The sequence below is a fragment of the Macaca nemestrina genome, chromosome 15, assembly GCF_043159975.1.
Source record: "Macaca nemestrina isolate mMacNem1 chromosome 15, mMacNem.hap1, whole genome shotgun sequence".
In the NCBI taxonomy this organism is placed as follows: domain Eukaryota; kingdom Metazoa; phylum Chordata; class Mammalia; order Primates; family Cercopithecidae; genus Macaca; species Macaca nemestrina.
In genome coordinates, this window is record NC_092139.1 from 19,814,802 (window position 1) to 19,827,336 (window position 12,535).

General features: G+C 37.6%; 1 protein-coding gene across 4 annotated transcripts in view; it reads right to left on the minus strand.

Annotated features, from left to right (window-relative positions):
- The window catches only part of LOC105496420 (serine/threonine kinase 4), a 114,107-nt gene that overhangs the window by 82,630 nt on the left and 18,942 nt on the right, over positions 1-12,535 (minus strand). For all 4 annotated transcript variants that reach the window (XM_011766826.2, XM_011766822.3, XM_011766825.3 and 1 more), the window contains 3 exons: positions 12,186-12,314; positions 8,766-8,880; positions 3,354-3,518 (listed from right to left, as the gene is read on the minus strand). In XM_011766826.2, coding sequence (XP_011765128.1) covers positions 3,354-3,518; positions 8,766-8,880; positions 12,186-12,202 — 297 coding nt within the window. In that variant the 5' untranslated portion in view covers positions 12,203-12,314. The remainder of the gene's footprint in view (positions 1-3,353; positions 3,519-8,765; positions 8,881-12,185; positions 12,315-12,535) is intronic.

Below are 12,535 nucleotides of genomic sequence, written 5' to 3' on the forward strand. Positions count from 1 at the left end.
AGCTAACAATCCCCACCGCCACCACTTCTCAGAAGGCTGCCAGCAAGGCCTACAGCCTCTAGAGAAGAGACCTGAGAGAGGCCTAAACTTAGTAGTACTGGAGGTTTCACAACCAAACAGCCAAGTCAGATCATCTTATACTACAGTTTCAGTTTATTTTAGTGAAGGAAAAAAAAATCTCCTTTTTTTTTTTAACAAAACAACATACATGATCACAGTTCATTAAAAAAAAAAAAAAAAAAGTACAGCAAGGTGCCAGGACACAAGATAATATACAAAAATCAATTGTATGTTACACTAGCAATGAACAATCTGAAAATAAGGCAAATCCATTTAAAATAGCATCAAAAAGTACAAACTACTTAGGAATGAATTTAACCAAATACATGCAAAACTTGTACACTGCAAATTATAAAACACTGCTAAAAGAATTAAAGAAAATCTAAATAAATGGAAAGACAGCTTATGTTCATAGACTGGAAGACAATATTGCCAAAATGACAGTATTTTCAAGCTGATTTAAGATTCAAAACAATGTCTACCAAATCCCAATGGCCTTTTCTGCAGAAATTGACAAGCTGATCCTAAAATTTATGTGGCAATACAAGGGACCCAGAATAGCCAAAACAATCTTGAAATAGAAGGACAAAGTTGGAACACTCACACTTAACCAATTTCAAAACTTACTTCAAACTTACAGTAATCAAGAGAGCATAGAACTGGTGCAAGGACAGACATATAGGTCAATGGAAGAGAATTGAAGGCATAGAAATAAACTCATACATTTCAAGAAAGAAAAAACAGTCTTTTCAACAAATGTTGGAACAACTACATATCAACATGTAAAAAGAATGAAATTGGATTCCTATCTCACACCATGAAAACTAACTCAAAACAGATTACAGATCTAAACAGAAGAGCTAGAACTATTAAACACTTCAGAGAAATCATAGGAGTAAATCTTCATGACCCTGCACTAGCTAATGATTTCTTAGATGTGACACCAGAAGCACAAGCGACAAAAGAAAAAAGAAATTGGACATGACCAAAATTTAAAAATTTTATATTTCAAAGGACACCTTCAAGACAACCCACAGAATGAGAGAAAATATTTGCAAATCATGTACATAAGGGACTTATATCTAAAATATATAAAGAACTTTTAAAATTCAACACTAACAAGGTAAAAACCCAGTTAAAAATGGACAAAAGATTTAAATAGACATTTCCCAAAGATACACAAATGTCCAATAAGCAGAAGAAATGACAATCAACATCATTAGTCATTAGTAAAATGCAAATCAAGACCACAAAGAGATACTACCTCTTACTCACTAGGATAGTTATAATCAAAAACACAAAAAAGAAAATGTTGGCAAGGATGCAGAGAAGTTGGAATTCTCATACCTCAGCCAATTTGGAAAACAGTTTGGCAGTTCCTTAAAAAATTAAATATGGAGTTACCATGTGACCCAGCAACTCTGTGTATCATATGAAAACAAAGATTCACACAAAAACCTGTACACAAATTTCATAGTAGCATCATTCCTAACAGCCAAAAAGCAAAACAATCTAAGTGTTCAACTAATGAATAAGTAAACAAAATGTGCTACAGCCACAATGGAATATTACTGAGCAATAAAAAGGAATGAAGAACTGATGCATGTTACAACATGGATGAACTCGAAAACATTAAGTTTTCGAAGCCAGAAACAAAAGGGCACATTGTGTATGATTCTATTTATACAAAATATTCAGAATAGGCAAATCTATAGTGACAGAAAGCAGATTAGTGGTTGTCAAGGGCTGGGAGGAGGGTGGGGACTAACAGCTAAAGGGTACAGTTTGAGGATGATGAAAATGTTCTGGAGTTAGACACTGGTAATAGTTGCACAATTTTGTGAATATACTAAACACTAAATTGTACAAATTAAAAGGGGAGAAAAATTCTGCCAAGGCAGGCATTATAGCAATAAGAACACTGTACGTCATTATTGGGTATTCAATCAATTACTAAAATTATTACTAAATGGAATGGATACTCATATATATACACACACAAATAGGTATACCTATATGTATGTGTACATCATATATACATACATACATATGTATATATACATATATATGTGTACATATATATGTGTGTGTGTATAACATACTTAAACTTTTTTTTTTTTTTTGAGATGGAGTCTCACTCTGTTGCCCAGGCTGGAGTGCAGAATGCAATGGCACTACCTCCCAGGTTCAGCCTCCCATGTAGCTGAGATTACAGGCGTGTGCCACCACGTCCGGCTAATATTTGTATTTTTAGTGGAGATGGGTTTCACCATGGTGGCCAGGCTGGTCTCGAACTCCTGACCTCAAGTGATCCTCCCGCCTCAGCCTCCCAAAGCGCTGGGATTACAGGAATGAGCCACTGCACTCAGTCAATATTATATTATTTTATAGACCACCAGAGTATGTACTTTTTCAATTTGGTTTCCTTACTAAGATTGTGGTTTAGATAATATTGTCTGGTACTGTTTACTTGTGTGTTAACAACAAAACCTTTTGGAGAGCCCATAAATCATAATATTGAATAAGGTTCTGATTTATTTTAAACATTGAAGCAGTTTCTGTGCTGTTACAATACCTGAGACTCCCTAACATGTCCCAGGCAGACTTATAATAAAAAAATAAAAATAATTTTAAAAAAACTGTACATAACACCAGTTCTAAACATACACTATACATATTCATTCTATCACCCAAGAAAATCACTTGATATATAATATTGTTGCAAATTTTAGAGTATACCTCCCTAGAACTGTTTCTATTTTTCTATATATACTTTCGTATATACTTATGTATTTTATAGAATCAAATAATTCTGGACTTCCTATTTTGAAAACAAGTTTTTTTTTTTCTTTTTCACTTCCACGCACTAGTTAGGCAGAATAATCAAGAGACTGTATCCTGGACTCAAACGAAGAGTGTTTCAGTACAGTAACCGCCAAGTACTACCTGGAAGATGAATGAGATGATGCTATGTCTTAGCCAAGGAAAGCAGTTTGGACTTAATTTTTCTTTCTTTTATAAATATGTTGATGTAGTCCACTAGAGTAATCTATCATTTCTTGTTTCATTTTTCATCTTTATAAAAGTTAAACAAAGTTAAGCTATGTGACCTGAACCCCAGGAAAAGATCTAAAATAGCCTACGGACTAGCTCTTTTGTAACCTATTGGCAGATTCTGTAATTTCTTACTAATACAATTAAGTCAAGTATTATATTTTTAAAATAGGCAGATAAAAGGAACTGCTTCTCAGGACAGAACTGAAAATTATCAATACAAGTAATTTTTTACTTACTGTAAGTTGACCTGCTACCCCAAAATCTGCAAGTTTTGCGTGTCCTTCTGTATTTAGCAAAATATTTCCTGCCTTGATATCTCGGTGTATTTTTCTCATAAAATGAAGGTATTCAAGTCCCTTAAGAGTTGATTGTAATATTGTAGCTATTTCATCTTCTGTTAACTGAAAAAAGAGTAAGAGTTCAAAGTCTATAAGTTTACATCAGCGCATTAGAAAAAGGAGAAAAAATCAGATCCAAACACCTTTCTTTAATAGAAACAGATCTTATTCGACCTGTGAACAGCATTTGACTGCTTATACCATAGATACACTGACCACTCCCAAAGCTATATTTCCATACCAGATCTCCCCTCACTCAGATTTATGTATCTGCCTATACAACATCTCCAACTAGAATACCTAGCCAGCATCATAAGCATAACATGTCAAAATCAAATTCTACGTCTACCACCTTACCCCTCTCCCTCAATCCATCCAACCTACTCTACTTCTCCCACAGTCCTCTCTCTCTCAGCAAAAGGAAACTTTATTCTTTCAGTTGCTCTGGTCAAAAACCTTGAAGTCATCCTTGACTTTTCTCTATCTTCGAAATACTGTATATCCAAATACACCCTCTGTAATCACCATGGTCCAAGTCACCATCATGTCCTGCCTGCACTATTCTCATAATCTGCTGACTGGTTTCTTTGCTTCTGCTCTTGACACTCTATGATGTATTTTCCACACAGAAGCTATAATTAAAATGTAAGCCAGAGTCAAAACTTACCAATGTCTTCCTAACTCACTTAAAATAAAAGTCAGTCCTTACCAAGGCTTTACATGATCTGGCTCCCAGCTACCTCTTTAACTTCATCTTCTACCACTTTCTACCTGGCTCAATCTGTTTCAACAAAGGCTTGCTTCCTTGCTGTTCCTCAAACACTCTAAGCACACTCCCCTTTCTGGGCCTTTTCAACTGCCTATTCTCTTCATCCTGATGTCTATCCAATTTGCTTCCTCAGTTTGCAATCTGCCCAAATATCACCACCTCATAAAATGGACAGGACTTTCTTACTCCATTTCTAGCTCATTCTCTATTCCCTTAAATTACCTTGTCACTGCAGTATACTACCATCTGACATATTACCCATTATTTATCTATTTATGTGATGTCTTCCCTGCTGGAAACACAAGCTCCTAAAAATGTCTGTTTTGTTTACTTTTGTTTCCCTAATACCAATAAAGCCACCTGGCACACAGTAGGCACTGAAAAAAAAATCTGTTGAATGATGATAAATAAATGAAAGTTAGAATGCTAGAAACTAGTATAGAATGTCTCATCTGTCCAATATAGACTTTCTGCAGACCCAACACCAGTCCTAAACAAACTCAATCTATCACCAAACTTACACGGTTCCCCTTCTGACGAACAACTCACACGTGAAAAGGAGTGTGCTCTGGTGCAAAAACTGTAGGATTTGGGATTAGGAAGATGTAGCCTTTACTCCTGGCTCTACTTTCATGTGACTTAAGCAAGTTACTGACCTTCTCTTAGCCTGTTTCCCAATCTATAAAATAGGAATATAACTTTTCTTTAAGAGTGTCATGAAAATCAATTAATATAAGGTGTCATAATTTAACACCTATGATATTATCAATCAATATTTAATAAGCACCATGTACTATGCTAATAATATGAAAAACAGCCAAGCACAGTGGCACATGCCTGTAATCTCAGCACTTTGGGAGGCCGAGGCAGACAGATCACTTGAGGCCAGGAGTTCAAGACCAGCCTGGCCAACATGACGAAACCCTATCTCTACTAAAAATACAAAAATGAGCCAGGCATGGTGGCAGGCGCCTGTAATCCAGCTACTCAGGAGGCTGAAGCAGGAGAATCGCTTGAACCTGGGAGGTGGAGGTTGCAGTGAGCTGAGATCGTGTGCACTCCAGCCTGAGTGACACAGCCAGACTCTTTCTCAAAAATATATAAATAAATAAATAAAGGCTAGCCATTACTAAGTGTTTAATCTATGCTAAGCACTATGTTTGTAATCTCATTTCATCCTTACAACAATTAAATGAGGTGGAGGAACTATTATTATCATCATTTTATACATAATGAAGCTGAGGCACAGACAAGTTAAGTCATTTATGCCAAAGGTCACAGAGAAATGATAAAGCTTTCACTAAAGTCCAGGCAAACACTATTGGCAAGGTAGTAGGCTAGAGTCTGGGGTACCTTCTATAGTGGAAGACAACAAAGCTCATGACTTGACTTACCACCTCTTTATTCTAACCAGCTAAGCTAATCAGTTAAAGTAGCACTGCCTAATAGAAATATAATGGGAACCATAAATATAATTTCTCATTTTTTTAGTGGCCACATTGAAAAAGGAAACAAGCAGGCGCAGTGGCTGGTGCTGTAATCCCAGCTACTCAGGAGGCCGAGGCACAGTAGTTCCAACATACAGTGACCTATGATCACACCACTGCACTCCAGCCTGGGCAATAGAGGAAGACTCTATCTTTTAAAAAAAAAAAAAAAAAAAAAAGAAGAAGAAGAAAGAAGAAGAAAGAAGAAGAAAGAAGAAGAAAGAAGAAGAAAGAAGAAAGAAGAAGAAGAAGAAGAAAGAATTAATTTTGATAATCTGCTTTACTTAACCATATTTATCCAAAATATTATCACTCCACCATGTCATCAATATGAAAAAATTAAAGACTTTTGTTTACAATATTTTTGGCAATAATTCTTCAAACTCTGGTGTATAATTTATATTTACAGCATATCTCAGTTCAGACTAGCCACATTTTAAGTCCTTAATAACCACACGTGGCTAGTGGATATCACGGTGGACAGGGCAGGGTTATAACATTTGGCAAAATAACGTGTAGTAATTAAAAATCAGCACTTAGGCTGGGCACGGTGGCTCATGCCTATAATCCCAGCACTTTGGGAGGCCGAGGCAGGCAGATCACGAGGTCAGGAGATCAAGACCATCCTGGCTAACATGGTGAAACCCCGTCTCTACTAAAATTACACAAAAAATTAGCCGGGCATGGTGGCGGGTACCTGTACTCGGGAGTACAGTTACTCGGGAGGCTGAGGCAGGAGAATGGCATGAACCCGGGAGGCAGAGCCTGCATTGACCCGAGATCACACCACTGCACTCCAGCCTGGGCAACAGAGTGAGGAGACTCCGTCTCAAAAAAAAAAAAAAAAAAGGCGCTTAGTAATTAAGTTAAAATTTACTTAAATATAATAACCTACTATTACAATGGCAAAAAAAAAAACAACTAAAAGTGCCATCAAAATTAACTTTGGACTGGTTTAAAATACCTGAAATAAATTGACTTAATGCTGTATATAAGAAGCCCTGAAGTCCAATGTTTAATTCAATAAATTATTCCAGTTTTGGAACTTCTTTACATATATCTTATGTTAGGATATTATTCCTAAAGAACTTGCTATTTGATTAAGCAAACACACTAATTCTGAATAATGTAAATTAAGAAGATAGTATATGAATAATCTAAAAGTTATAACTCAGTTTTAAAACACCCTTACCTTATAATTTGTGTAGCACCTCACAATTTACAAAGTACTTTTACACATTTAAATTAATTTTCCCAACTTTGCAAATATGTAATATAGGTATTATTATTATTAGTTTTCTTATTAAGATAAACTAAAGGCTAAGATTTTCCCTGTTTCTTCTCTTATCCACACACAATGTACACAGAGGTCAGAGTTCTCTATTTTTTGAAACAGAGTCTTGCTCTGCTGCCCAGGCTGCAGTGCAGTGGCGCAGTCACAGCTCACAGCAGCCTTAACCTCCTGGACTCAAGCAATCCTCCCACTTCAACCCCCAACACACCCCAAAAGTTAGCTGGGACTACAGGCACATGACACCACACCTGACTTTTTTTTTTTTCTTTTTTCTTTTGTAGAGACGGGGTCTCACTATGTTGCCCAGGCTGGCCTTGAACTCCTAGGCTGAAGCAATCCTCCACCTCAGCCTCCCCAAGTGCTGGGATTACAGGCATGAGGTACCACACCCAGCCCCCGAGTTATCTTTCCAAAACATACATCAGATGGCTCACTCACTTGCTTAGAATCCAGCAATGATTTCCTACCATACTCGGGATAAAATTCAAACTCATTTCCATGACCTACAATATCCAGTACAATCTAGCCCTGCCCACCTGTCAAACCCCATCTCCTACAGCTTCTCCTTTGCCTATTCGCTTCTAGTCACGGTAGCCCTTCTATCACTCACACATGCCAAACTCATTCCAGCCTCAAGGTCTTTGCACTGGTTACTGCCCACCTACAATGTTCCTTCAGGACTCTTAGCTCCTTTTTGTCATTTGAGTCTTTCTGTAAATGTCACCACTTCTGAGTGACCTTCCTCAACTACTCTAAAATAGCCCACCAAACAGTCTCCACAACTTTACCATCACTTCACCTTCATTCATTTTCTTCATAGCATATATCATTATTATATCTTTTCTATTAATAGTTACCATTAATTTGCTTTTGTTGCCCTATTCCAAAGTGCACTACCATGACAGTAGAGTTGTCATCTGTTTTATTTACTATTAGATTCCTCAGGCCTAAAGCAGTGTTCAAGAAATATTTACTGAATGAATACATACAGAGATTAAGTAACTGAACCAGAACTAGAACCCATGACTCTTAGGTCTTATACTGGCAACCACAGTAACAGTAAATAATCTTTCATAAGGGGATTATTCTCTGATTAACAGGAAATAGAGGAAGTTAATCTGTGAACATGCTAGGTAGAAGCAGAAACCCAAATCCAAATCCAAATGTAAACATTTAGAATTCATTCTATAACCAAGATTTAACAGACACTTTTTTTCCCAGTAAGAAATAACCAAAGCATGCTAAAAATCACTGGACTAAATTGGTGTCAAAACTGCCACATTGCCAGGCATGGGCAGGTCACACCTGTAATCCCAGCACTTTGGGAGGCTGAGGTGGAAAAATTGCTTGAGGCCAGGAGCTCGAAACCAGCTTGGGCAACATAGTGAGACCCTGTCTCCACAAAAAAAAATTAAAAAACAAAACAAAGCATGAGCTTGGCATGATGGTACAAGTCTGTAGTCCCAGCTACTCAGGAGCCTGAAGTGACAGGATCACTAGAGCCCAGGAGATAGAGCTATAACTGTAGTGAGCTATGACTGTGCCACTACACTCCAGCCCAGGTGACAGGGGACTCTTGTCTCTTAAAAATAAAAAGCCGTCACACTTAGGAGACATAAAAGAATAAAGACGGAAGAGAACCATGGAAAAGGGGAAATGTGACAGTCGTCTCTCTAGTAGGAGAATGTACTGAAAAAGAGGCAGAAAAAAGATAGCATAAGAAACTAGCTCAGCTGCATTGTTCTAGAAGGTAAACCTACCGTTTTATTTCGTAATCGAATGATATCAGATACAGAACCAGCCCCACAGTACTCCATAACGATCCATAAGTCCGTGTTCTTAAAATAACTGCCATAATATTTGACTACATGAGGGCTAGAGAGAGAAAATACAAATTAATAAAATGGCCTTCAAACATCTCTTAATTCATGCTATTAAGCATAGAAAAATTAATTCCTCATCTGGAAAGATCAATTATTCATAGTTAAGGACAAAATGGGCAACCTCCTGATAAGAATGCAAAATGGTATAGCTTTTCCGGAGGGTAATAAATCACAGAAGTATAAAAAATCGGTGGCTCCTTTAACCAGCATTTCTATGTCTACAATTTACCCTCAAAAAAGAATTATAAATGTTCAAAAAGCAACAGTTACCGTCATAGTACTATTGACAAAAGTAGAAATTTAGATAACATCTAAATGTCCATCCAACATTAGGGAATTTATTTAAGAACTAATGATACAGGGCCGGGTGCAGTGGCTCATGCCTGTAATTCCAACACTTTGGGAGGCCGAGGCGGCGGATTGCCTGAGCAAGATGGTGAAACCCCGTCTCTACTAAAATACAAAAAATTTGCCAGGCATGGCAGCGTGCACCTGTTGTCCCAGCTACTGGGGAGGCTGAGGCAGGAAAACTGTTTGAACCCGGGAGGTGGAGTTTGCAGTGAGCCGAAATGGTGCCACCGCACTCCAGCCTGGGCGACAGAGCAAGACTCCATCTCAAAAAAAAGAAAGAATGATATAGCCATATAATAAAATATCATGAATCCATGAAAAATGTTATAGAGGAGTATATGAGAAGACATCGTGTTTACAAAAACAAACAAACAAAAAAGCAGGCTACAAAACAGTAATTATTGTAAAACTCCAAAGAGATTTGGAAGAATATGTGTATCAAGGAGTATTTAAGAATGATGATTTCGGGCAGGCGCGGTGGCTCACGTCTGTAATCCCAGCACTTTGGGAGGCTAAGGCAGGCGGATCACGAGGTCAGGAGATGGAGACCATCCTGGCTAACACAGTGAAACCCCGTCTCTACTAAAAATACAAAAAATTAGCCAGGCATGGTGGCGGGGCCTGTAGTCCCAGCTACTTGGGAGGCTGAGGCAGGAGAATGGTGTGAACCCAGGAGACGGAGCTTGCAGTGAGTCGAGATCATGCCACTGCACTCCAGCCTGGGCGACAGTGAGGAGACTCCATCTCAAAAAAACAAACAAACAAAAAGAATGATGATTTCTCCAAAGGGAAAAGTGATTTTCTTTTCTTTTCATTTGAATTCTTCTAAGAAGTCATATGTACTTTGTAATAAAAACATACACACACTACAACCTATTATAAAGAAAAAATGTTCAGTATCAAACCTGGAATTTTAGGTCTCAAGCTGGAAGAGAGATACCAAACAAGAAATTTCAGAGAAAAATCAAATATCCTATTAAAATAAAATAATGTGCTCTTTGAGAACTGCCAGCTTTAACTGGCTAGATGGTTATCATGGTCAAATAAAGTTTCATAACAACTGATGCTAAAACCAAATTGGCTTCATTAACTCAGAACTCAGAATTTCCTCTTCAAACCTCGGGAAACATGCCAGTGACAAGGACAGCAAAACACACACACACACACAAAGTCACAAGGACAGCAAAACATATACACACACACACACACACACTAAATATTAATGAAAAAAGTGACTAAGGTAAATATTAACACATTTACTCTCCCTATAATACAGTACTGACGGGAGTTAAATACTGCAGGCCATTACTATCAAGTATTTACTACTGACATATGTTCTCTATAGTCTTGCATTGTTGGCTAGATTCTCCTCCCTACACATATATATATATGTGTGTGTGTGTGTGTGTATATATATATATATACTTAGCCTGTCCAATTAGACTATAAGCTCCCAGAGCACAAGGGCTCTGCTCTGTATTTCACTGTATTCCTTACAGTGCTTAGCACAGGGTAGACTCTTATCTCTTCTTTAATTAAAGACATTTCCATACTCTGTTTGGAACACAGCTCCTACACAGTCTATCGAAAGTGACTAAGTCCCAATTTGCCAAATGGAAAGAACTTCCAAAATGTATCTGAAAAAGGAGCAAATGGAAAACTGCCACCTTCATCTGGTCAATCCAATCAAGAAAAATGGGGATTTTATCTAGTAGACAATAATCACAAAAATAGAAGGAAAAAAAAAAGGAGGGAGAGAGAAAAGAAAGGACTACATTCCCAAGTCTGTGAGACCGAAAGGCTTCTGGACTAATTTTCTAGTAGGTAGCCCCACCTAAACCCTAATGTAGAAGTTTTGCAAACAGGGGGTACTAAGTTGATCTGCTGACCAAAAAGCCTTCAGAAGAATGAATGCAGCTTCAACTGAGAGAATTTCTCACCCATCTTCAACTAACTAGAACTGGCATTGCCCCTAACTTTGTGTTTGTCTCTAATCTAAATAGTGCTGGGGAAGCCTGCTCTATCAGTGACCAACCCGTGTTGTCATGGAATTTCAGAGCAAACCACGTGGTTTTCTGTGGTCGTCTTTTGGTCTGACTTCCTGCTTACAACATTTGACAAATCTTAGTTCCTCAAAAATAAATACTTAAGTACTCTCAGCTGGAATAATTTTTTTTAATGTGAAGGAACAGACAGTAGTATATACATAACTACTCTTTTTTTATAGATTTACCTGGTATTCTAAGGTTTCTAGAACTAAAAAACATTTGAATTATCTGTTCTTAGCTATCTCTGCAGAAATGTTTTCTCAATAGGAAGTAAAAAAGATCATTATCACAAAAAAAAAAAAAAAACAAGCACCACCTTCTGCCTCTTCTTCCTAGTGTCTAAAAGGGCTCACTGAAAAAAAGAAAAAAACCAGGCCTGGTAGCTCACTCCTGTAACCCCAGTACTTTGGGATATGGCCAAGGCAGGCGGATCATTTACGGCCAGGAGTTTGAGACCAGCCTGACCAATATGGTGAAACTCTGTCTCTACCAAAAATACAAAATTAGCTGGGCGTAGTGGCACATGCCTGTAGTCCCAGCTACTCGGGAGGCTAAGGCACAAGCATCGCTTGATCCTGGGAGGTGGAGGTTGTAGTGAGCCGAGATTGCGCCACTGCACCCCAGCCTGGGCAACAGAGTGAGACTTCGTCTCGAAACAAAAAAAAAAAAAAACTGAAAAAAAACAAAAAAACAAATGCCATGCATAAAAATTATGGAAGTTTGGCTACAAAAACAACCATTTTCATCATATTTTTTTCCAAAAAGAAAATGCAGTGATTCCATCGAATTCTCCCTTCTGCAAAATATCTAAGTAAATGTGTCTCTAGGTGTCAAACTCTAAACAATCATAGCAAATTCAAAACCACATTCTCCCCAAAGGAAGCCCACAGGCCTTTACCTGTCACATTGCTGCATTATAGAGATTTCTTTGATTATCTCCTGCAGGTCTGATTCCACAGGAACTTGCTTAATAGCAACAATCTGACCTGTCTCTTTATGAATAGCTTTGTATACGCTGCCATAGGACCTATACATTTGGGAGAAGAAGAACATTTATAAAGTCAAAGCAAGCCAAGATATAAGAAGTGGTAAAACATAAGCAACTGATAGTTCTAACATACATCCCTAAGTGCCTAATATATACACACTTGCAAAACTAAGATAGCTGAAATACTTTGGGGGAAAAACTGTCAAGAGAACTACAAGAAAATGGCATCTTGAAAGCTTCACATTCAAAACTGTAAAGAA